The sequence below is a fragment of the Trichogramma pretiosum genome, unplaced genomic scaffold, assembly GCF_000599845.2.
Source record: "Trichogramma pretiosum strain Unisexual culture from Peru unplaced genomic scaffold, Tpre_2.0 scaffold24, whole genome shotgun sequence".
Classification (NCBI taxonomy): domain Eukaryota; kingdom Metazoa; phylum Arthropoda; class Insecta; order Hymenoptera; family Trichogrammatidae; genus Trichogramma; species Trichogramma pretiosum.
In genome coordinates, this window is record NW_019641611.1 from 1,314,181 (window position 1) to 1,339,359 (window position 25,179).

Consider the following 25,179-nt stretch of genomic DNA (forward strand, 5'->3'; position numbering starts at 1 on the left):
GATAAATTTTTTGCTGAAAACAAATTTTTTTAAAGATTTCCTAAAAATGTTCTCACATAAAATGTTTATATCAAATAATGAACATGATATGTTGTAATATAAAAAAAATTAAAAAATCATCTCTCATTTTGTCATGATTAAAGTTCACCAATTGTCTCATTAGAAAGAGAGTACTATCAGAATTTACGTCTAATTATTGATATTATTTACATTACGTGATAGTAAAAAACTTATGAAAGAAAAATGAATGCATAACACTCATTGAGGGTCAAATGTAAAAAAAATTGCATCAAAACATTATTTGTCTCACACACTACAAAATGTATGAAATAGCTGCACAGTTCATTCGTAAGTTGTATACGTAGTAAAAAGTTACCTAAGGCTGCTTTATGTTTGCAATGTGTTGGCAATATCTCGATGAACACCAACTAAATCTTGAATGTAGCTGGCTAGTCGATTGTTCAAAGTCTCCACATTTTGTTTCTGTACTTTATTAGCACTCATGGTAATTTCTAACTGCTCGTGAACAACATTTAACATCTCGCGTAAATCTGCATTTTCCTTTTGTAAACACTACAAAAAGTAAGAGAATTATTACATATATTATTGTTGTCATATTCGAGACGAAATTGAAACAAATTCTCACCGCATAATCTTTATTCTTTGTTGCCATAGTGAGGGCTTTCAGATCTTCATTTCTTGTACGTAACTCATTTTCCAAAGCTTCTACCCTCAATCGCAAGGCATCAGTGTTTCCTTCTGAAATTTTACTAGCCTCCAACTCAGCATATCTTGCTTTGACTCTTGCATTTTCTTCTTTATAAAGTTGAAGTTGTCTCTTCCATTCATCAACGTTTGCTGTTGATTCTTGAAGTGCACTTGTTAATCGAGCATTATTTGTTTTCAAAGTTGATAATTCAATCTGAAAATTTTAAATGACTTGTAAGAAATAATTGGTTCATTTAATAAAAAATAATTAATGTATCAACTTGCCTCCCATTTTTTAGCATTAGCTGAACTTTGTGCTAAAGCTAATTTTAGTCGATCATTTTCATATTTGAGTTGCATTTCTGTTGTTTGACCTCCGCTGTTTACATTGGCATTTAGTTGTTGCCCTTTTCCTTGATGTTGAGGACTATCGATTGTACTTTGTTGTTGCGATATGCTCTGTGATCTTGAATGCGTGATTGTTTTATAATCATCTTCTTTTGATTGTCCCATAGAACCTGGTAGAGGGCTACTGCTAACAGATGAAATGCTGTTTTGAGCAGAAATCATATTGGCATTTGGATTGGGATTATTTGATGCTGATATATTTGAATTTATCATTGAAGAGTTTGGAGGATCGATGACATCTTGCTCAACTGATGGCATACCAGATCTTGATGTGATTGGACTCACATTTGCACTGGTAGCAGGTGTGACAGATGAACTGTTGGTTTGTATTTTATTACCAGCTTGTTTAGTAGCTTCTTTGACTTCATTGAATTTTTCAATGAACTAAAAGAAAATATACCATTGATTTATTTGATCGATTAAACACATTGATTTTGCTGATTATTAAAAAATGATTTATAACTTACTTTTCCCAATTCACTTTCAGATGAAAAACCCAACCCATATACTGTGTTTGCTCTGACATCAGACCATTGTCCAAATTTCTGTGATGTTTTGGTGAATGTCATATGAGGAGTAATGGTACTGTTGATAACGGCCTACAAATTATAATGTTTCGGTTAAATAAAAGATAAACGTAAAGAATAAATAAGTCAAAGAAATGTATAATGACCTTGCTGCCTTCAACAGATATTATTCTGTAGAGGCTACGCGTTGAGTCATAAAAGAATGACACAGACACTGCAGCCGTAGATGCAGAAACCCACGAACGTTTCGTTTTAGGATCAATATGAAAAACATGTGCTTTGCACGTAAAAATCGGCTGCTCCCTGCAATGCAAAAAAAATGTATAAGTTTTTTGCGTATTATCCATAAAAAGTAAACTATAAATCTATAATCGGATTCGATCGTCCTTGGAAGTATAGGAGACAAAGTATAGCACGAATAACGAAAGAATCGATAAAAACGCAGTTATTAAAGAAAAATTGTAAAAGCTCATGGATATTCTTTAGTTATTTAAAGATTCTCGAGAACAAAAAGATAATGTACAAAGCTATGCGAGATCTGTAGCGCCGAGGCAAACAACGACGTGATGCATTAAGAGCAATCAATCAATCAATGAAAGCAGAGCCTGTGCGGGAAATCAATCGGCTATACTGTACGGACGAATCGCAAAAACATGTTGATTTTTTAAAAATGCCCGATAAACCTACGTAAGAATTAAATTTGCGAACAGCGAGTCATCAATCTGCCGGGTCGCGAGATGTTTAGGCACAGGCAAGAGTGCAACTAGATATGCAAGCAAGTAAAATTTATCTAATCAACGCCGGATCAATCTAAGCAAAAATGGAACACGCGCGGCGCGACGACCCTTCGTGCGTACACTCATACGTATAGATATACATAAATATATGTACGATGTACTTGCAAGCTCGCGCCTTACACCGCCTCGAGCTTTGCAATTAGATTAGATATTTGTAAAAGCTTGGATCTTATTGGAGTAAAATTTAGTATCATTGCAAGCGTAACTAGTAGAGGATATAATAAATAATACGTACCCCATGGTTGGTTCCTTGCCGGATGTCATGCGAGCAATGTGACGAGTCGTTTATATACACAGGGCGGAATTCGACCAAGAGATGAGCCAAGTATCGAGCGAGTGTCGAGAATAAAGGAGATATCGGGGGCGACTGCGATGTCTGCGTCACGTCTCACGATGACCCGATGGAACTCTGATCCTCGATTTCTCTCACGGTAAACACTCGTGACACGCACACGACGCAATTGGCTTGGCTTTTGGGATTGGACTCTTGACGCCTCCGCTACTACGACTACTACTATGAAGTCCCGGCTAACTGCAGCTCGTCGACCGCATCAGCGCCCGATCCTCGTCGAGTCGAGTGTGCGTACGTCACAGGGATTGCAGAGCAGAGAGCGGCCCTGCAGCACTGCCGGAGATACAGAGAGACTCGCAGAGAACGATGGAACGAGCAGACAAATAGCTTGCTGTATGCAGTATGGGTAAAAGAGCGAGATATAGAGCAGCGGCGACACACAACTACTGTACACTATAATACACGCTTGATGCTGTGTAGCACTGCGCCGCGCACCAACACACGCATACCTACTCACGGAGTCAGGCCTACGAACTAAGAAGGATGGAGAGAAAAGAGAGAAAGGTAAAAAGAGGCGCGTACACGCTCACGCTATGTGTAACGTATTCGTAGCGCGCGGAGAATTTACAAAGTGCCGTAATTGGTTACACACCTACACGAGATATTAAAGGCGCGCAACGAGTAGAGCTGCTCCTTTAACGCGACCGAGCGAGGAGGAGATTGGACTGTGGATCGCAGAGGAGGCACTGCAGGCGAGGTAGTGGCGGCGCCACGAATTCTGTCACGCTGATCTATGTATAACCGGTGCGAGATGCGAAAGGCGTGCGAGACCGATCGGCCTTCTCGGGGCTCTTCCACGGGATACGGGCTGCTGCGGTCTGCTCCCCTGCACTTTCTGGATTGCACTTGGCAGCGCTTGCAATACGCTCCGCCACGATAGGCTATCGGCGCGACCTGGCGTATATTCGCGGAATGGAGCGGCGATTTTGTATACATGTATATGCGGCCCGCTTTATGTCTATATGTAGGACGTTCTAGGGTATACCTATATGTACCTACGTATATTTACGTGCAGTCATGTAGTGTGTGTACACACAGAGGCGCTCGAGCGCCAATCGCCACCGACTCTGCAGTCTGCAGTCTGCGACGACTGCTGAGTGCTGCTGCCTGCCACTGCTTTACCTCTGCTGCTGCTGCTTTATTGCTATATGTATATATAGGGCCGTAACGATCGATAGGTGCCCTACACTCGGGTGTGCACTCGGCAATAGCTACTTGCTGCGCTGAGCTGCGCGCATATGAATTCTAATCCCAGCGGCGGCACTTCGGACATTCACTCGCGGATAACGCCCGACTTCGTCGGATTCTCTCTACCCTCTAGACTTTTCTATTTTGCTCGAGCGAGCTTCCATGACGCGTATTTACTTACTCACGGGATCGAGTTCGGCGCCGCCCCCAACTTTTCTTTGCGCGTAATACCTCACACACTCGTCCCGGAGGTTTTTCTTCGGCTGTTTACTTACTCGCTTGTCGATGAAATCGGGCGCGGATTCGGCCGACTCGTCTCTGACATTTGACACTTTGCGAGCGAAAGCTTGCCTGCTTGCGTACTTTTCCATCCATATTTTTCTCGAGCTTGTTGCGAAGCTTTTTAAAAATTCACTATAGTTTTGAAAGTAAGTTTAGCTATCAATTGTTTTGGAAAACAATTCAGTCTTTTTCGACAAGTTTTTTCGACTCTTTCCGCAGGGTCCGAGAATAATTCAACTCCGTCACTGTGACAACGAATATATAAATATAAATGATTGAATTTGCAGTTGGGCGCGGTACAAGTCGTCGTGAGTAAGCCCTGTGACGATCCCCTCCCTTTATTACTTCAATACTGACATTCCTCTCATATTTGAAATTGTAAAGAATTTTTTGTGAATGCAGTAGGAATTCACTGTATTATATTCATGATACTAGCTGAGCTTGAATCAAGTTTATTTACAATCAAATATCACATACAATGCAACAAATGTACTTTTCAACAGAAATTTACTGATTTATTGTAAGAGCGATGCACACATATTTTTGAATCAATCATTTTTCAAATTGATTGTTTGTTTAATGTAACAACTAAGTACCTAGAGTTTTTTCTTTGAATACTTTTTATTTGAAAGAAGAATGATCAAAAGTTGGAATTAATATTGAATCAATTACAAACCTTCTGTATCGATTAAAATGATAAATTTATTCTTCCAGTTCAATTAATGTTTCTGTAATTTTTTTTAACAGAAACAGTAGAGCTTTTGTTCACTACAAAAAACATAACAATTTGCTTGATTTACTTCTAGTGATGAGCTGGTTTAGCTTCATCATCTGCACCAGGTTGAACATCTGGTGTGTGTGGGTAGATAGTTGGTCTATTGATGGGGTCGAGAGCAATATCTGGGTGAGCATGAGCAAAATCTTCCATTGTCATCTCACTGTATTTAAGAAGACCCTGCAGTTTTTCAATTTCAGCTGAATATTTTTGAATTCTCTGATTGGACTCTTCTATGAATTTATGAACAGCAGCAATCTGTAAAAATATAAGTTATTATGAAGAATGTTCATACACAAGTTTGAGTCTAATTCAGTGTTAGGCATTCAATGTCAACTCTATCATAACAATGTATTGGTATACCAAATATTATACATCTCTAATTGGGTTAAAATTTTGAAATAAAACTTACGCTTTCTTTCTCTTGAGCTTCAACTTGGGATGTGTACTTATCTGCTGGGTAGTCAATTTTCAAAGATTCGTATTCTTTTTGAAACTTATCGACTAAACCAGGTACAGCAACACGGTTCTTGTAGAAAGTCCAGTCAATTTTTGGTGGTTGTTCTGGGAAATCTTGGACCCTATTGAGTAAAACAAAACCATGAGAATTGAATGATTAATTATCACAATTGGCACGTCAAAAAATACGAATAGAGTTGCCAAAGGTTATATTCACATTACATAACAGAGGGCGAATATCACGAATAACTCACTTTCTGAAATACTGGTCAGATTTGGCTTTGAAGGCGGCCAAAGAGTTTTTCTCGGCCTCGGGGATGCGCTCGATCAAACCAGCCCAGTTGATAGCCTTAAGAGATCGTCGGGCAGCCATGGTTATTGTTTATTTCGTAAACTATTTTACGAGAATCAGATCTTGCAGAAGATGCAAAGCCAAGCAATTCGGTACGTGGTCAGCTGCCAGTAGTGCCAGCGCGCACGCGGACGACGCATGGAGAGTCGCGCGCAACACTTTTACCGCGCAGACGCGAGCGCGCCAAGTTCGAATCTCATTTTCATGACTCGTCGACTTATGAGATTTCACATTTTCTTTAGAACCTTGAATAATTTCGATAAATTTCGAAAAATTTCATGGCGTTTGGCAAAAAATAAGTTAATTATGAATCGACAATTTGATAAAACACCTCAGCAGTCGGGTATTCTTTAAAAAATATCGCGAAGTTATTACATCAAAATGAAAATTTAGAAAAAATATGCTTTAAATATGTGCCAGTAGATAGTTTTTTATTTAATATGGTATATAAAGTCATAAAAAGTAGTATTTTGTAAACGTTGGGATAAATAGGAATGCTGTCGGTTATTCATCATCAACGAATTAAAGCGGAAACCAACTTACTCGCGGTGGGAAACTGCGCGAGCTTGAGCTTGAACGATCGATAGATGCTCCGCCCGTCCTCTAGGTTTGTAATGATGAGCTTCAATATCTGGAAAGTTCTTGGCAATTTGATATTAATAAAGGTCTATGTCATATAAAAATGTATGTATTTTTGATACCCATAAATATTTCTTAGAATTAATTATAGACAAAACTAGTTGGAGGGTGGTTATGAGTTTTAAATATCTCATCTTGTTGATCAATAGATAGTCGTAAATGAGCTTAAGTGAAAAAAATTTTGATAAAAACCGATAACAAACCGTTGATATGATAAGAATCATATCATTAATTACAAAAACTTGGAGCCACAGAGATTTGAAGTTTTAACTATCTTTACGAAGGTTCAATTTTTTCTTAGAGTTATTTTTTTATTCAAAGATTCGATATCGAAACAGCCGTAAGCCAATGTATATATCTATTGTCGAGCCTCGCGATTCAGACATTTAACCGCATTAAAGTCAAGCGTAAGCTCCCACTGACACGGTATTACATATCTATATAAAATAGAAGCTATTGCTCGCAGGGTTGATATTCGCCCACGCAAAAGCAGCAGAAACGCGTGGGCGACGCGAGAGACAGACGCGCGCGTCGGCCGAGCCCAGGCTACATTATAGACGGGCGTAGTTTTGACCTTGAACGATGAGCCGAGCGAGAGAGAAAGAGAGAGACAGAAAGCTATTATACCCACGCATTTGAAGAGAGTAAAGCCCGGGATATATATTCGCCAGCAGGCGTCCTGAGCCCAGAGGGATGACTCGCGTCGGATACTCGGGTATCTCGCGCGGCCGAGCTACATACCGAAATAGCTCCCGAAAACTTCGATTATCGTTTGTTATTTCCGAGAACGCCTGCCGGACCCTATTATATGTGCTATATAAAGTATAGAATTACCTGACACGCGTTCCTTTTTATTTCGGGTTTGGTAACGTCGACACAGAGAGCCCGACAAGTAATGGATATGAGTTAATGGAGTAGCCTAATTATGAATTTTCTTTTTTCATCTGAAATCAGTCTTGAATAAAATAAAAATAAAAAAGTGCATGTATCAAAACAAGCCATTGTTTTGCATCATCTGTCGCAGCGATTACTCATCCTCGCGAAACGCAGGGCTTGTATACTTTTCCATGAGAATCGAGCGAGTTTAAAATAGCATCAAGAGGCAAACAAACGCGCGCGTAGTATCCTTGAAAAAGCATGAATGAAACTCGCTGGCGCGCAAAAACACACACACACACAGAGTCAGAAATGGGCGACGTTTTGCGTGGAATATGACGTCAGAGTCCGGTCGCGCAAAGGACCCGCAGAGAGAGTGGCGCGTGTGTGCACCCGGCAAACGACGACTCGACCCGGCTTTTTCCCCACACCCACTGGGTGGTGGCTCTTCCCGACTCCGCAACGATTGCGGCCTTGATTCAAGCTTGCAAGCGCGTCAACCGAGTAGATAATTGCCCAGAAACAGCAATAACGAAGCCAGTAGCTCCTATCGACTTCTTCGATGGGCAATTTTTTATCGTTTGATCGAGTCCGATGTGAAATTTTTTTATTATTAGCTTTGTTCGAGTTCTGGAAGATTCTAGAGCTTATATCTTTCAATTAATTGATGTTGTATATTCGTTGTGACATAATATGCCGAGCGGAGGCTCGGCCAGTTTTAAGCTGTACCATCTGAGCTTTCATGTTTACTCGCCATTTAAAGGGTAGCATAATCCAATAAAGTTCTACGAAGTAAAGCAGGAAAATGGGATTGATGACAAGTCTACTTGAAAGGAGGCATCGATACAATTGCAGTCGAGCAAAAAGCGTCGAAAAAGCTGAATGAAAATTGCCGCAGCACCTATACGCGGAGCGATTCGAGCTTCGACGCGCTGCACGTCTATACCAGCGGAATGACGCAGATAAGGCTCTTACACGTACACGCTATAACGCACGATCGAGTCTCTCTCTCGGGGGGTAGGGGTGAGAGCGAGAGAAAGTCAAGGTGATACGGGTGCAGGTAATCTCCCTCCTCCTAGTCGCGCTGCAAGTAGATTCGCGCGCCGCACATATACGTGTCTATCTAGGAGACGTGTAGCCACTGGTAATAGGGGTGGTAGGGATCGGCACTTGCATCGGCCGAGCTATAACTATACTTATAATCTATCAATTCTGCACTACCCACGCGGAGTATGACGTCGGTCAAGCCCGAGGGCGGCCAAACTTTCATTCATAAAAGCTGTTCCGCTCTAGACTGCTTATAACTCGTTCGAGAATGATGTACGGGACGCCCGGCGGAAAATCACTGCTATTCGAAGAACATTTATTGTAATAATTTTACCTTTCTTACTATAACTATTTTATTTTCCTATATATGGACACGATTTGTTCAAAATAATGCTTTTGTATGATGCTTTCGATTTTATTAAAAATTTCCGGAGATTGTATAGGCGAGCGAGAGGAAAAAATTGCGAAATTCGTCCAATCGTTGTTCGAAAGACAAATGCAAAGAAAGATAAAAGCTCATTGGAAGCTGGGAAACGGATCGCAGATGGCTGTAAAATACATAGACAGTATGGCTCGTAGCGCGAACTCGCCGCGTATACGTATCGATCGGCTCTCTCTCGCTCGCTTTATAGCTGAGGGCGCGCAACTAGGGGGTTCAAGGGTACGCGCAAGCTCCGTTCGACCGTGGCGCAAGCTCGCCTCTCTAGCGGCGCGTACGCCACGGCCAGAGACCCTGACATTGCCTCGCCTGGAGGGCACGTGCGATATATAACGTGCATTATATATATCTGCATAGCTATATAGTATAGATGTATAAAATGTACACGAGAGAAATACGTGCGCGCGGTGGCTCGCTCCTCTTTCCTCTCGACATCGTTCGTGGACTTTTTTTCTGCTTTTATTTCTTGCTTATATATTTTTATCGTCCGCTTGGCTCGACTATTTTTGCCCGTACGTAATTTTGCGACTTTTCCCAATGACGAGAGCTATTTTTCCCGGAGGATAATGAACCGACGCTATTCGACGCCTTGTGGATGGCAGTGACCAAAGATATAAGAGAGTAACAAGATCCCTTTATAATGACGCAATTTCATCTCCTGATTGACGCAAGAATTTGCTGCGAAACTCTAGGGACGCGGCTCGAGTGCACTACTTTCGGGACCAACTCGATGGCAAGCTCAAAAAGAAAACTAACTTTTTCACGTTTTGAATCGACATTCGGTTTGTCCCGAATCGTCAAGATTTCAACAACGTACCACTAATCTCAGACGCTTTCCAAATTTTATAAGTCTACAGCTTGACAATTTTCAATTAGATGAAATTTAATTTACAATTGTACTTTATTGTGACATTGTAAATGTGGAATGATGTGGTTACATTAACTGCCTACACGAGTGGGAAACTCAACCGCATCGGGACAGCAGAAATAATTTATAGGTATCCCAACCTCTCGCCTACCCCGGTGCTAAAATACGAGAAAGCGTAGGTATATCAAAATTAAGCTCGATGCGAGGCACGAACTACTAGAAAAGTCTGCTTTCCATTCCTGAGCTTATAATATATTATGTCGCGAATCGATGCAAACGTGCAACATATTACACGCCTCGAGCTTAGCTCGCAGAGCTTCCATTCATCGTGGTCCGCGATCCGGGTGAAGCATACATCGTTATAAGAGTGGAGAGGGCAATTGGCCGTTTAAATTTAGCCATTGAGGTCGTAGCTTACGTGTACGACGCTCATCCACTCGTGCTCCGGCTCTCACCTATACGAACGCAGTCTACTGCATACACGCTCGTATATGGCTCGCTCGTTTCACGTTGCAGCACCTGGCCGAGCGCGAGGACTGCCGCGAGAGGAGGATCGGAGAGGGTAAATTCATTCATAGATTTTCGTCAGAGTCGGCGCAGGCGCACGAGTCGGCTGAGCGTAACTGTCGCGGTACCGGCCGGTGAATCCTCGCGATTCCTCTCGCTAGCTCTATCGACAATTTTAAAAATAATATTTTCCTTCCAGCTCCGATTTGTGCGGGAATCCGACCGATTGGAACTGCTCTTAATGCGAACAAGGTCGAGAGAAGAGCGTACCTGCTGCTTTTTACGATGTAACGAGCACAAATTGAATATTTATATGTGTCGTTGAGAGCAAGACATCTCTCGCACATGTCGGCAAAACACAAAAAGGATAAAAAGGAAGAATAAAAAATGAGAGGTACTTTGAGCTATCCATCGAAAGACCCTAAGTAAGTGCGCCTATGCGTCGTGTGTATGCGTGTTCGTGTATGTGTACGCACGAAAGGGAGAAACTGGGAAGAGACGAGAAAGAAAGAGAATGAAATAAGGGCAGATATGTCGAGGGGGTGTCTAGTTATGTGGAGGGCCAGGCGCGAGCGCGGGGGACTCGCTTTGCATGTTAATGCCAAGAAAAGACGTCGTCGTCGTCGCGATCGACGAAAGTATTTTCGTATATAGCTGCTGTTGTAAGCTGCGCATCGTAAACTCAGCCTCCGGATATGTTTTGTTTTTTCTTACTCAACGCCGATAAGCGAATGTAATTGCTTTGCACATCGTAATATGTTATCGTTTTGTCGAATATCGCGGCGATACAATGAAAAATAAGGAAAGAATTATTGTGCACTTTTCCATGCAAGCGATAAGACAGCCGAGTACTTTCTCTTTCTTCGAGAGAGGTGAGTCGTCGGATCAAATAAACGAAAAGTACAAAAAAAGCTGCTCGAATTTCGATCGTGAAGCTTTCCGCTCGACACAATCTATGGCTTGTTTGTACATCGGCACACGTGTGCAAATTTGAGGACAGGTTGTTGTCGGAAGCGCGCGTGGCTTACGAAAATTTGCGTCACGCGCGTAACGGAGCAGCTAACTCTAGCCGCTCCGAATTAGCCGAGCATATAGGTACGCGAGTATAAACGAGCTAGGAAAATACGTTGGCGCGCGCGTAAGATCCTCCGAACGGTATTGTGTGTTTGCTCACTTGTCGTCACGTCGCTCTGACGCACTCGCGATATTGTAACGAGAGGCGAAAAACACGGTCGGGGCGCGAATTACGCAGTCCTGCGTGTGTGTGCAGGGGCAGCGGCAAAGTCGCGCAAAAAACCGATCGATATTCCGAGGGAAATTTGAATGGTCCAGCGTCGCGTGTGTGTGCGACTGTGTAAGTAGCAGCAGCAGCAGCCCCCGCAGCGAGAGGTGAAATCCGTGGGCGTCACCCGGTGGTGGTGGCAGCGGCGGCGGCGCGTAGGGGTTGATAGAGAGAGAGAGAGAGGAGGGGCGCGCGCGAGCATAGTACGAGTCTCCCTTGAATGAAATAGCTGCTGCGGAGCGGCGAAAGGGAGAGCGAAAGTTTGACGTTGCAGGCACCGCCGCCACCAGCGAAGCAGACGTACGTCGAGAGCGCGCGCGCCGATAGGTACATTAGGCGTGTTGCCGGCACTCGCGGCCGCTCAGTCGTGTTCCGTCTCGCTCACCGCCGAGAGACACAGGCATCGACTCTCCTCTCTCACTCTCGCTGTCTCTCACTCGGTATATATAATAAAATTCTTCCTCGGCGTCGTCGTGTCTGGTCGACGTCGTTTACTCGTCTGCTCGCTCGTACAATTAGTACAATTGTACACAACGTATAACAATCTCCACGTATATAGATATACATATCTGTGTATGTATATTAATCGGAATCGCGATTAACAGGCAGCGCTAGTGCCAAGCCGGTGGCCGCAGAGCGCCAACACAGACACACAACAACAACAGCGAGTGCGCGGTGTCGGTCTCTCGAGCGCGAGACGCCTCGCACCCTCTCACCCAGTTTTTCCCGGGAGGTCGTAACGCGCGTATCGCTCGGACACTCGTCTAGTGAATGTTTGTCAGTGTGATAGCGTCCAACAGATAGTAAGAGAGCAAGAGAGAGCAAGAGAGCAAGAGAGGGAGAAAAACACAGACACAGCCGCGCACCAGACAGACAGAGAGAGGAATAAAGTCAACGGAGCTACGAGCTTTTTTTGCCTCGCCAAGCACCGATCGCGGACTGGTTATGAGCGACTCTCGTTGAGCCAAGCACCATCCGCAGCCGGCTTCCATCACGACAAGTAAGTCCACGACCTTTGTGCCCGTTATTATAGCTGTGATTTTCGTCGCGCGCGAGAGAGACCGGATGCAGCTTCTATATGAGACACGAAGTGAAAAGTCGAGAGTGCAGCCGCGACTCGTACACGATCGAGCAGAAGCGCCTCCCGATCTCTCTTGCCGAGACGCCAATCGACAGCAGCTGCCTTTGCACGTATAAATAAAAATACAAAATAAAAATAAAAACGCCTGCTCGAGAACGGCCGGTACACACACGCGCGCACACGCGTTTCGCTATTTTCAATGTTTTGACTCACTCGAGAGAGAGAGAGAAATCGAGAGCGCGGGCTTGTTGTCGTACGTACACACACTGCCGTACGCTTCACGCGCTCCAACTATTTATTTTGTTGTTGGCTTGTAATCTTCGTAACAGTTTTTCTCGTCGGCCAGATCGAATACGGCATTTTTCTAGGCTCTCCTGGTAAATCGGAAAATCGGCAATTGGCTTTTTTCATAAACGAACATTGGTCTATTTTGAATTTGACGCAGGGTGACATTTCGTGTTGGACGAAAACAAGCTCGACCGGCTCCGATTGAGACAAACAAGTGCCCCGTGTACGGTACAGGCTCGTGACATTCCCATAACCGCTGCGTATAAATTCGAATTTCAACGCTGGTCCCATCGATCGACCATCGCCGTATGTTTATCGATCTCTCGTGTGCAAGCGTCGCCCGATATAATAGCGAAGATAAAGCGGCAAATTTTACAACCTTCTCCTAGCTGGTATAGGCGTGTGCGACCATCGGACTGGTCAGTCGCAGCTTTTCTCTGATGCAAGTGAAAGTCTTTATTTCCTCGGCTATAGCGGGCCTGATGAGTGGGGATGACGCACGCGGGCCTTTAAACTCCCTATCGCTGCTCCGATTCTATTTGTTTTTCTTCGGATCCCGATCGGAGCGTCTCATCGTCGCTCGCTCGATGTGTCTGTGTACTCGATTCGTCTGTTCGCGTATCGCACTTATTGAGTCGAGCTGCTTACTGTTGAGAAAATCGACGCGTCGTCTGTCCGTTCGGATGTGTAAGCGACGTTGGCCATCGAGACAACGAAAAAATATTAACTGGTTTGAGGGCCTGTACTTACCTCGTTGTTTCGTTCATTTATACAATTTCATGATATTTGGCCCAATACATCAGTGGCAAATAACAACAGCTTCGTAACCCTCGCTGTATATATCCAAATGCCAGAACGACGACTAATTAAAACTGCCTACTGGCGAATTTCGACGTTTCGCCCTGAAAACAAAAAAAGAGAGAGAAAACCAAGCAGAGGGGCTGAACAAGCATACTCGTATTGATTGCAATGACAGAGAAACTCAGCCAGCCCCTACAGTCACTTTCTCTTACGCTTGATTTTTCTGCTCACCGCCTCCATTTTACCAGGCGCATACGTCACAAACTTGGGTTTGCTCGATTTTTTCCCTTTTTTCAATTCAAAGGACAGACATTTCCTCTCTCTCTCTCTCACCCATGCAGGATATATGCAAAATAACTTTTAGCCACTTTAAAGTCTGCTCAGCCTCGCGTAATCTTGAAAATAATCCACGGAATGAAACTTTTTTTTGTGCAAAGGGTCTCTTTTGCTCTCATACGTACCCTACAGAAATTTCGCTCGAGTTTCAAAATACCCATGCAGGTCGGTGGGAAGCTCGTTTTTCCCCGCGTGCTCGAGTGAGAGAGAAACCTGCTTCGCGGTGATTCGCCTTTTATCTTTTTCCAACGCACAATTTCGATGCGTTGTCGAGTAAAAGGCATTCTGCTCTTTCTCTCCCTCTCTAAAAATTGATGCCAGCTTTTCGGATGCATCGATGTTATATTGTTCCTAGGCCATCGAACTTCCTGTGCGCGGGAGTCGCTGCGGAGATGATCCACTTTCACTTTCTCGCTACTCTACGGCAAACGTTTGCGGACGTTTCCGATGGATCCTCGTTGCGCGTAAAATTACAGTCGTCTAATAATTGGGCTCGAATTTTGTTGCTCCAGTATTAAGAGACGATAATGCATGATACATCGCGGAATCATTGGGTCGCGTGCCTACTCGCCATCTGTCAATACGGCGGTGGGCGCGCTTTAATAGCCGCGCCACAATCGTGTCGCAAGAATGACTCATCGCGCCCCGACTCGTGGCGAAAAGACTACCATTGGGAGAAACGAAAACGAGGACAACGAAAAAGGGCGAATAGCAAACAAACTTTCGATCCGACGATCGCAATGATCACCTCGTCAAAACGTAATTACGGCCAGCTTTTGGTTTTTGAACGAAATGCTGAAATATCGACCCACCGATTGACCAAGTCCCATCGAAATATTATAATATTCGAATGCGAGTTCAGAGGCAAGGCAAGCATGTGGGCCCACACAATCGCTGCGCACACGTATAGGCACGCGAAAAAGAGAGAGAAAGAGAGAGAGAGAGAGAGAGAGGAAAGGGGAAAAAAGTGCCCCACACCCTTACTCGTAGGCCTCGAGGCCGAGTCACCCTTTTGGTTAGCCGCTCGTGTCCTTTTCTCTCTTTCTCCATCGAGCCCTCGTTAATATCGGCTTTCGTGAGTTGTTTTTTTGAACTCTCCTTCTCTCTCTCTTTGGAAATTCTTTATATCCCACGAATCAATGCGTACGCCCGACGAAATAATAATGTACATTGTCGACGTCCAGTCGATAAGATACGAGATTAGAGGTTGTTCGGGAGGGGTTGGGAGAATGACCATCGACAACGATTGGTCGAAATTTCGCCGACCTACTCTCGGCAACGACTCTATATACGTATACCTCTACGCGTCCGAAAACATAGACCGATGTCGTGGCGTGCGAAAAAAATAAGGTATGGAAAAATTTAGTTCGCCCGTGGCTTTGTAATATGCGCAAGCTGCTATGCGTGAAACGCCATTGTACGTAGTAATGCGTGTACCGGACCATCCGTTTGATTTTTTCATTTTTTCTCATCTCGCGTTCACTCGGTGTGTCTCTCTCTCTTTTTCTCATTTCTTAAGAAAACGCCGAGCATAATCCCCCCAGTGGTTGTAAGGGCAGCCCACGCCTCGAGTCTCTTCCCCTTGCTGAAGAATCGATGATTCCAGGAAAAAGCTTGCCTCTCGTCGTCGCATTATCTGCTGCTCGGCATCTCTTTCTCTCTCCTGTGTATATGTGCCTTCTCCACACGACGTTTTAGGGGTAGGTTGGAGAGCAAAAGCAGCCTATATACGAATATATAGGCGAGAGCGATCGTTCCGGAAAACGAGCGAAATCCCCATACATACATAGGCGCACATCCATATTATATAGATACTCACACACAGCACATGGACACATTTTGTTTTCTCTCCCGCACTTCGGACTCTTCATAAAGTCTCTGCTTGGCTTTGTGCTCGGCCGAGCTTTTGTTACATACATTATCCGTGAATTCATCGTTGCCCCTTGTACCTGCCTTCTGCGAGCTGGCCCACGTGCGTCCTGTACTTTTTGCCCTTGGAATAGACTATAGCCCGGATCGAGGTCAACGAACTTGCCTTTGCGCTACGCCATGGATTGTCGAATTAAAAAAAGGAATAATTGGCAATTTGCATAAGTAGCTCGCGTGCTCTCGCTTTATTGACGCATGCAAATGACCCAGCATATGTCTGTACATTGTCATGGAAAGACGCGAGACGTCTTATATTACACGTTTTATACACTGTACGAACCGCCAAAACATCCGTTTCTTACTATGAATCGCTCAATTTTAATGAGCGTGTCGATTGTCACACTCGCCGCTTACAATTTATAAATTTTTACGTTCCTCCCAATCGTTACTTACCAGAAAGCTTGAAATAAACTCATTTTTTCCTCGCACATATTTACGATGATTCGCGCCCTCGAGTATTGGAACAAACGAAACCATCTCGACCGGGCCGTACTCTTTTGCGGGACCGAGCTGCTGCTGCCTATTATGAGGCCCATTGACGTTTTCGGTATATTTTCCCGGAATCCGTGTCCTTTTGTCACGACGTTTCGCGCGTTTCTACGATTCACCGCGACTATTCATACAAATGTGCCATTGGAGCGTATCGTAAAAATGTACGAATATGGCTTAATGCTCAGTTGTATGTGTGCGCGTATTTATACGGCATGTGGTAAAAAGGAGCATTGCGCGAGAAATTCCTGCGAAAAGCAATTAAAAATGTTTTTTTATCGATACAATTGAGCAAATCGTACGTGAGTTCGATCGAAATTGTATTTTTTAAAGCCACTGTCTGGTGGTAAAAATAAATTATCCTCGACTTATCTATGTGTCAACTTTCGGTAAACGATCAACTGAATAAATATAAACCTCGACTCTGTATTCGCAATAGAAAACAATCCTATGGACGTTTGGTCTATGCTAGGCAAAATCGACATTCAGCGATAGGGGTAGCGAAAAAAAAAGATCAAAGAGGGGGTCGTGTGCGTAAGTACACACGGAGAACCAGTGAATCGATCCCTGCGAGCCAACATATTACGAGAGGGGTAAAAATGTACGCGCGTATAGAAAGAGAGAGAGAGCGAAGAAACATCTGTATTATAGGTTCGGTGGACCCTTTTTCTTGCGCTAACTAAATGTTATCGATTATTTCTCGCCTCTCCCTGCCAAGCTGTGCGTCACGTATATTATAAGGTAATATACGTAGCCGTCTTGGAATGGAATCGCATGGACCGCCTAAGCACAGCAGCCCCGCGCCTCCCTTGCCCGCAGTCGAAATTCTGGTTAGTTGCGGCTCTCGGTAGCGACGAATAAACGCGGCCTAGACGCGATGCGCGAGATTTTCTAGTTCTGTCTCGGATAGTTCCGGATTTCCTGGCGAATCTCGTCTCGTTCGTATAGTTACTAGTTTTTAGCGACGAGAAGCGCCGGTTACGAGTTCGCCGGAGCCTGGGAATTTCCGCCTTTGTCGTTCGACAAATTTTTTAACTTCTCGTGAAATTTTATCGACGATCCATGACTACCTGAAAAAATATCTATAAATCGTAAAAGTCCCATCTCACGGTCTGTACGCGAGATGCGTAGGTGCACTTTAAAAGCCTATGACCTGAATACATACGTAATAAGTACAAGGCAGCCATATACTCGGCCCATGGGAGAATAATGAGTGCGAAGCTAATCTTCTTTCTTCCTTACTTACCCCCCTCGGTAACACTTTTACTCTCGGTCGCGTTCCAGTTTTTCGCTTTCCAAACCTGTATCGCTCGTACACGACTTACGAGTACAAGTTTGATATTCGTTGGGGCTTTTCAGAGCTGCTTTTCAGACCATAACAAGAGTCATTCGCTGGGGCGCCACTCACACAATGTGTCCTTGTGCATATAGTATACCTATATACGTAGCAGCCATGTGTGTATACACACAAACACGTTCTTGACACACATCAAACAATAGCCACTAACTGTTGACCGAGACCGTTTTCGTCGCCAGTGGGTATAGTAATCGACGCAACATAATTTGCCTTCGAATTCAGCCGTCACTTTCCCTTTCGATGCTCGCTCGGGTAAAGTTTTACGATCGATCGATTACGTACTTTTACGATCGCAAATGAGAATCCCATTTCTTTCGTGTCGATTCCTCAAATTTTTCTCCAAATCGTTGAATGAAAAATTTTGTTTTTTTTTGCAGCCAAAGATAGCGGAATAACTTTGAAGAGGTAGACCCGTACAAAATTACCTCGTTCCAATCCGGCCTCGCAATGAATAGCAACAACTATTACAACAACGTGAGTATTTCGACGCATCGAGCGCTTATATATTTTACCCGAAAAGTTCGAAAGATCGACTCTCTGATCGATTGGGCCACCCCCGCAGATGAAGACGAATGCATCGACGACACATCTGCTGAACGCTCTAAGGGGCCAGTTCAGCAGCAGCAGCAACAACAACAACAACAGCAGTAGCAACAAAAACAACAACAACAGCAACATCAGCAACGCCAACGTGTCCATCAGCGCCTACTCGTCGGCTTATCAAAAAACGATGGAGAACTCGTCGACCTCGTCGTCGTCGCCCTGCTCGTCCACGTCCGGCCAGCTGAACCACACGTCGCCTCCGTTGATGCAGTACGGCATCGGAGACTCGGTGTGGCCCTCGGCGGGCAAAGGCACCGGTCACAGCAGTAGTCACTTACTCACGTCCAGTATAGCATCGATGAGTCCGACCAACACCGGCTCGTCGGACGACAGTCTGGCGTCGAGGCGCTCGCCCAACAGCCATCACGATCTGCTCGACCCCCTCGACAGCCACGTCAGCCGATACATCAACAATCTGCTGCTCAACTACCACACGAGCAACGACGGCTACGAGAGCTACGAGAGCCCGCTGACGTGCGACAGCGGGGCCCTGACGAACAGCGGCGACGCGAGCAGCCTCACCAGCAGCTGCCGCAACTGCACCGACATGCCCTGCTATCAGTGCGCCACGGCGATGCTCGTCAGTACAATTCCACAACGTATTCGTCGATTCGATCGAGTCGTGTAATTATTAACGATGTATGTAATGAATTATCAGGCGCAGATCCGACAGCCGTCCCCGATCAGGCCGGTCCAGAAGCACCTGGGCAGCAGCGGCAGCACGACGACGTCGCTGTCGGGCGTCTCGAGCATGTCGTCCTCGTCGTCGTCCATCTACTGCGAGTACCACCGGGACGGGCAGCGCTTCTATTGCCAGACCTGCGGCAAGCCCTACTGCCTGGAGTGCGACCGGAACCAGCACCAGGGCCACGTGACCGTGCAGCTGGCCGAGGCGTTCGAGCGGGCCGGCATCCAGGCCAGTCAGGTGCTCAACGACGCGCGCATCGGCATCGCCGCGCTCACCGAAGACCTCAAGGCGGTCGAGGTAGGTCAGCTCTAACAATTTCCGAGTAGCATCCATTTAATTTTGGCTCTCGCGCTCTCCCCTGGCAGATGTCGGTCGAGAGACTGGATATGAGGGCGCACGAGGCTACCAACGAGGTGGAGCAGTGCATCCAACGGGCCGCCGAGGCTCTGGAGAAGCGCCAGAAGGAACTCATCGGTAGGATCGAGGAATCCCGACAGAGGAAGCGCAAGGCACTGAGCTTGCGAGGCGAGGGCCTCAGCAACGGCATCATGCGGCTCAAGTCGGCCGCGGAGAAGCTCAGTGACTCGATGGAGGTGTCGAGTGCCGCGGGCAACCCGTTCGATCTGCTCGTGACCAAAGACATGGCCGCGTCCGAGGTCTTCCAGATCCACCAGTCGCGCCAGAACATGCAGCCGCCCGAGGAGTCCTGGATCGCGTTCACCAGCTCGGAGAACGGCGTGCTCCAGGCGATAGGCAATCTCGGCTCGGTGGTCACCGACAACCCCGGGCCCATCGGCGATCGGCGCACGGTGCGCGGCCGGCCCATCGGCAAGTCCTCGCCCCAGGTGAGCAACAACAACAAATTAACATCCAGCGACCTCATCGATGTCAGATCCATCCTCGACGAGTTCGAGCAAGCTGCGTCCATGAAAGCCGCGCCCGACCTGTGCAAGCGCCAATTGGCCAGCCAGCACAAACGCACTACTACCGCCGACTACTTGCAGTTCGAGCGCTCGGCAACGAGCCTGCCCATCCACGGGGCCGCCATGTCCAAGGGCCGACCCATCCCCGGCAGCAGCTACAGCGTCGTCGTGCGCTCGGGCCTCAACCCGAGCTACCCCAACATGGGCGGCGTCCAGGTGATCGGCACGAGCAGCGACTCGGAGGCGGACAACCTCTGCCGGCCGTGGGGCATCGCCTGCGACCAGGACGGCCACCTCGTCGTGGCGGACCGCTCCAACAACCGCATACAGATCTACAGGCAGGACGGCAGTTTGGTGAGGCGCTTCGGCACCCAGGGCACCGGACCCGGCCAGTTCGACCGGCCCGCCGGGGTCGCCGTCGACGGCCGCCGCCGCATCATCGTCGCCGACAAGGACAACCACCGCATCCAGATACTCACGATGGAGGGCCTCTACCTGCTGAGCTTCGGCGAGAAGGGCAGCAACATGGGCCAGTTCAACTATCCGTGGGACGTGGCCGTCAACTCGGACTGCCAGATCGTCGTCTCGGACACGCGCAACCATCGCGTCCAGCTGTTCTCGCCCGAGGGCATATTCCTGCGCAAGTACGGCTTCGAGTCCTCGCCCAACTACTGGAAGCACTTCGACTCGCCGCGCGGCGTCGCCTTCAATCCCGACGGCTGCGTCCTCGTCACGGACTTCAACAACCACCGCATCCTCGTGATCGACCATGAGTTCAGTACCGCCCGGGTTCTGCCCTGCGAGTCGAACGGCAGCACCAAGCAGTTCCAGCGGCCCCAGGGCATCATCGTCGACGACGAGGGCAACATCATCGTCGCGGACTCGCGCAATCATCGCGTGCAGATCTTCGACGCCAACGGCACGCAGCGATGGAAGTTCGGCAGCCACGGCCGCGGCTTGGACGAGATGGACAGACCCTCGGGTATCTGCCTCACCCCGGACGGCCGCATCGCTGTCGTCGACTTTGGCAACAATCGGGTCATGATCATCTAAGCGTCGTTGCCCGCATCAGTCATTTTAGCCTAACAACACACGTTTGTTTCTAGGCTTTTATCAACTCTTCTGAAGAGCATAGTTTTATTCGAGGTTGACCTTCCGCGTTCAGAGAAACCCTAATATTATATTGTTTCCCCCCGACAAGAAAAATGATCGCGTGCGGAACTTGACGATGAACAAATTGTAGAGATATATTATTATATCTAATTTAAATGTAAATTGCGTATATATGAGAGATGGTCGGGCGACGGACTTTTACACAGAAGATGACAAAAAAAAAAAAATGTACGAAATCGAGCGTCATCTTTTTCCAGCATCAGTATTTCGACGCATCGATTATAAATTTTTTTGCCGAGACGAATCTACGTCTTGCAAAACGTGGTTTCCTGAAAAAAAGAAAACTTTATGAAACTGATTGTGAAACTGATTTTTAAAAACCAATGAATTGTCCGTACTCGGAAAACAACGACGGGAGATATGATTTTTAAATTTTTATTAAGAAAATAAAATTTTATTCGTGTGTAAGGAAAGGAGGTATTGACGTAAGCAACAAGAAAGTAGCGTATTCTTTCCATGCTTATAATATTATATAGTTGACGAAAAACAATTAACATTATTATTATTATCATTTTAGATTTTAATCTATTACTATGTAAGTATGTGTATACGTGTAAAAGATTTATTCAGACATCGTCTAAAGCATGATTCGAGTTAAGTACTTATTGATCAAATCATCCAATCGAATCATGAAGTAGCCGAGACTAAGGCCATCAAAAAATTTAGCTTTAATTTTTGCTTTAAAATCAAAAAAAACAACGACTAAAGTTCTTTTTAACTAAGAAACTTACCGTAATGTATTATTTGCTATACGTTTTTACCTAGACAAGTTTTCTCGGACTGTAAAATTAATTTTTATCTTGTATCGTCAAAGCGCCGAAAATTTATATCCGATCAATTAACAACGTTGATTTGTAAAATTAATTCCAACGAAAAAGCTGGCTATTAACTGAACTTTATGTTATGAAAAATGTTTTCTATTCACGTTGTCTTTATAAAACTGTTGCATTAGTTCAGTTAATTAAATTGTAAGATCTCCATTTTGAAACAAGCGTAAATAAAATTTGCGGAATCAATCCAATCGCTAGTTTTCTCCGTCGTTGAGTTGATTCATTTTGTCGAGTCTGTGATTATAACTTAAGTGTAAAACAAATGATTTTCCCAGAGAGATGTAATCTTTCGCAAAATATTTTCTCTTCTTTGTGTCGATATAATGTGTCTGTTTTCATTTTCATTATCAAGTAAGACTGTTACTTAAGACTGAGAAGAAGAATGCCAAGCTTTTACGTTAAAACGTTGTTTCTATAACGCATATATTACGAATGCAATTGACAAGTATGATTTTTTGCGAATGTTTGTCGTTTCTGCGCCGTGACAGCTGCAAGTATGAGGACAAACATTCGCAACGAGGTGCATAAGAATAATAGATTAATTTTCAAATTGCGTGACAAAATCAAACGTAAGATTTTAATCCGAATCCGATATATTAATCCGAAACCCTCCTCGATAACGATATAATGTTTATTCTAAATATTGTTACAAGCTAGTCACAAAAGTTACCATATGTTAAACGTATAAAATTCTCGCATAATACTTACCAGTGTTTTTATTAATATCGATAAAAAATGAAAATCGTTGCTTCGTTAATCGATCCTAAAGTAGTCTATATCAATAACGCAATTTCTCGCTTTATAAACAGTTACCTTCCTCAAGATAAACTCTTACGTTCTAGATCTTTGCACTTTTGTGCATAATGTGATAAAAATGAGTTTGCCGTCATCGAATCTTATCGTTTTCTGCAATACGATTTAGTCTTTCACGCATAAAATTGAAAACACTGCGAGGGCAAATTTCACAAAAGTGCAAATCTAAGAAGGCTATTGATGCTTTTTAAATCTGCTGTTTTAAAAGGCCTATACTATACGTTTTTTGTCTTGTGATAAAAAAGTCTTCTCAATGAAAAAAAAAAAAAAAAAACAAAAAAGAAACAAACAAGTTCATGATATGCAAGATTTGCTTTGAGACAAAAATAAGAGATACAGTGGATGTGCTCGTTTTACGATGTAAATTATTTTTTCTAATCAAGGTAATGAAATTAGAATGAACTCTCTGTGCCATGAAAAAGATATTTTAACTGGATAGTTGAGTCGTACTTCAAATGCAAATAATAATTGTGATAATAGAACAAAGGAATACAAAAAACAAATGTGCTCTACGGGCCTATTACTGGAAAAATGAAACTATTTATAACTCACATAAATTTTTTCTCACGAGACAAATGTGACGAGTGCCGATCACATTTACGCGTGAAAGTATGTTAAAATTGTGGCATTGGCTGGACCCAAATTGGGCCAAATACTAGAAAAAACTTCTTCTTCACTCGATTAATGTTATATAATTTATAAGATGATTTAATGTTTTCTTTGCTATTTACATAAGTTAATGTGTGACCACACTAATGTTTGAATGTTTGAATGTTTGAAAAACATGTCTGAAAACAGAATTTATCAAAAAAACAAAACAAAAATATTAATTTAGCTTTTAATAACATCTAATTTAATGGTTTGCAACTATGATGACTCGAGCGCTTTATCACCGCTCGTAAGTAAGATTGATCATTTGTGTGTGGGTTTGAATAAAAATTGTCAAGAAAGTGCAAATTGTCCGTGTCAAATAATGCTCATATAAGCTATTGCAACAATCGTCGTTGTGAGCAACAAATTTTATGGTACAAAAGTAAGAAAGAATTTTGGCGTTAACGATGAAATTGTATAACTCGTTGATACTGCAGGACACGATTTTTGGTATCGACGCAATCGAGGGCTATATCAATATAGTTTTTAGGATTAAATTAAGGAAAAGTCTTGGCCCGTGGCCTAAGGTTGCTAAAGTGAAAGAAATTATTAGTATAGCGTGTAACTAACCGATGACCGTGGCACGGTCCGTGTTTTAAGTAATGGCCAATTATTACTATTTGAAAAAAAAATGAAAAAGGTACGTGAAGTATTATTGCAAAGAAAAAGTTATAGTCTATAAGTCCGAAGACCTGTAAAAGAATCGAGCAATATATTGACGGAAGCACAAATGAGATGCTTTAGCATATTAACGATGAATCAACGATTACAAAGTATTTTATTTAAGGAAAGAAAAAGTATTTGTATCCATTAATTGTGATGATGATAATTTTCTGCGCATGGCAGCAGATATCGATAAAATTTTTTATATACAATTATTTTTGGTGACATCGACGAGCTCGTGGCGTGGATCAGTAACGATATGAAATATTGTGGGGCTCGCTGATGTAAAATTACGATTTATTATTATTATTTTTGTTTCTTTAAAAAATATATGATATTTTGTGTATTGCCACATTCACATATTGACTATGACTTTGGCCAGTTTTTAATTATTATTATTTTGAAACCAGCTGGATGAATTGATACCGGTGAAGTTGAGTTTTCATTATTATTATCCATTGTCATTACATGTATAAGAATAACGGCTTCGATTGTACACGGTCTAAACATTTAGATATATAATTGATGATCGGTATTAATTATATTAATCGTTGCGATTGTAATAAATTATCGATAAAATTTTAAATAATACAAAATAGCCGTGGAGTGCGACACGTCTTAAAAAGAAATTTGAACAAAAAATTATCTAAAAAAGAGCAAAAAAAAATTATTAAATAAATAATACGAAATTAAGGGATGAATGGCGATTTGAAACAAGAGTACCTGCGAGCAAAAATAGGCGGCGTGTCGGCCTTTGGCAAAAAAGTTCCTAAACGAATTGATACGAAAATAGAACGAGTGAGAGCGAGAAAGAAGATGAACAAAGGAAGTAAAAAGCGAAAACTAGAGAAAATTGAAGAAGTTATTTATTGCGTGGAGAAAAAAAATTTGCAAATAATGTTTATAAATTTTAACGTATGGAATTTTTCTCGCGCACACAAACTCGTGCATGCGTGAACTCGAATAAAAGCCTATCAAGTTAATGAAATTTTGCACACATGTGTAAATACGCATTATATTTTGATCGTGTATTGCTTATATATTCAGA

The 25,179-nt window shown here is 43.9% G+C and overlaps 3 protein-coding genes across 4 annotated transcripts; 1 reads left to right on the forward strand and 2 right to left on the reverse strand.

Moving 5' to 3' along the window:
• On the reverse strand, positions 1-4,046 carry LOC106648249 (homer protein homolog 1). Its single transcript, XM_014364987.2, has 6 exons — positions 2,676-4,046; positions 1,790-1,946; positions 1,584-1,715; positions 994-1,500; positions 647-922; positions 1-573 (listed from the first exon to the last, which is right to left on the reverse strand). Exons 1-6 carry the CDS (start codon positions 2,702-2,704, stop codon positions 388-390), a joined length of 1,287 nt encoding a protein of 428 aa, XP_014220473.1. The 5' UTR covers positions 2,705-4,046; the 3' UTR covers positions 1-387.
• A 652-nt stretch (positions 4,047-4,698) lies between these two features.
• LOC106648278 (ATP synthase subunit d, mitochondrial-like) lies at positions 4,699-5,969 on the reverse strand. Its single transcript, XM_014365035.2, has 3 exons — positions 5,751-5,969; positions 5,450-5,618; positions 4,699-5,295 (listed from the first exon to the last, which is right to left on the reverse strand). The coding sequence occupies exons 1-3, from the start codon at positions 5,867-5,869 to the stop codon at positions 5,065-5,067; spliced, it is 519 nt and encodes a 172-aa protein (XP_014220521.1). The 5' UTR covers positions 5,870-5,969; the 3' UTR covers positions 4,699-5,064.
• Positions 5,970-11,844: 5,875 nt separating this feature from the next.
• Positions 11,845-22,707, forward strand: LOC106648414 (E3 ubiquitin-protein ligase TRIM71). Of its 2 annotated transcripts, XM_014365310.2 has the most exons (6): positions 11,851-12,506; positions 18,165-18,261; positions 18,350-18,970; positions 19,049-19,375; positions 19,444-19,923; positions 20,083-22,707. In XM_014365310.2, the coding sequence occupies exons 2-6, from the start codon at positions 18,235-18,237 to the stop codon at positions 21,052-21,054; spliced, it is 2,427 nt and encodes an 808-aa protein (XP_014220796.1). In that variant the 5' UTR covers positions 11,851-12,506; positions 18,165-18,234; the 3' UTR covers positions 21,055-22,707. The 2 variants fall into 2 exon arrangements, with proteins under 2 accessions (XP_023314359.1, XP_014220796.1); XM_023458591.1 differs by having other exon boundaries at positions 11,845-12,506; positions 19,444-22,707.
• The last annotated feature ends 2,472 nt before the right edge of the window (positions 22,708-25,179 follow it).

Bases quoted from the DNA above. Each gene is read 5' to 3' on its own strand.
- LOC106648278 (XM_014365035.2), bottom strand. From the start codon at position 5,869: ATGGCTGCCCGACGATCTCTTAAGGCTATCAACTGGGCTGGTTTGATC. The intron at 5,619-5,750 runs GTGAGTTATTCG...TTTACTCAATAG, and splicing joins TCTGACCAGTATTTCAGAAA to GGTCCAAGATTTCCCAGAAC. The intron at 5,296-5,449 runs GTAAGTTTTATT...ATATTTTTACAG, and splicing joins AAGCTCAAGAGAAAGAAAGC to ATTGCTGCTGTTCATAAATT.
- LOC106648249 (XM_014364987.2), bottom strand. From the start codon at position 2,704: ATGACATCCGGCAAGGAACCAACCATGGG. The intron at 1,501-1,583 runs GTAAGTTATAAA...ATTTTCTTTTAG, and splicing joins CTGAAAGTGAATTGGGAAAA to TTCATTGAAAAATTCAATGA. The intron at 923-993 runs GCAAGTTGATAC...TAAAATTTTCAG, and splicing joins CTAATGCTAAAAAATGGGAG to ATTGAATTATCAACTTTGAA.
- LOC106648414 (XM_023458591.1), top strand. From the start codon at position 18,235: ATGAATAGCAACAACTATTACAACAAC. The intron at 18,971-19,048 runs GTCAGTACAATT...ATGAATTATCAG, and splicing joins AGTGCGCCACGGCGATGCTC to GCGCAGATCCGACAGCCGTC. The intron at 19,376-19,443 runs GTAGGTCAGCTC...CTCCCCTGGCAG, and splicing joins AAGACCTCAAGGCGGTCGAG to ATGTCGGTCGAGAGACTGGA.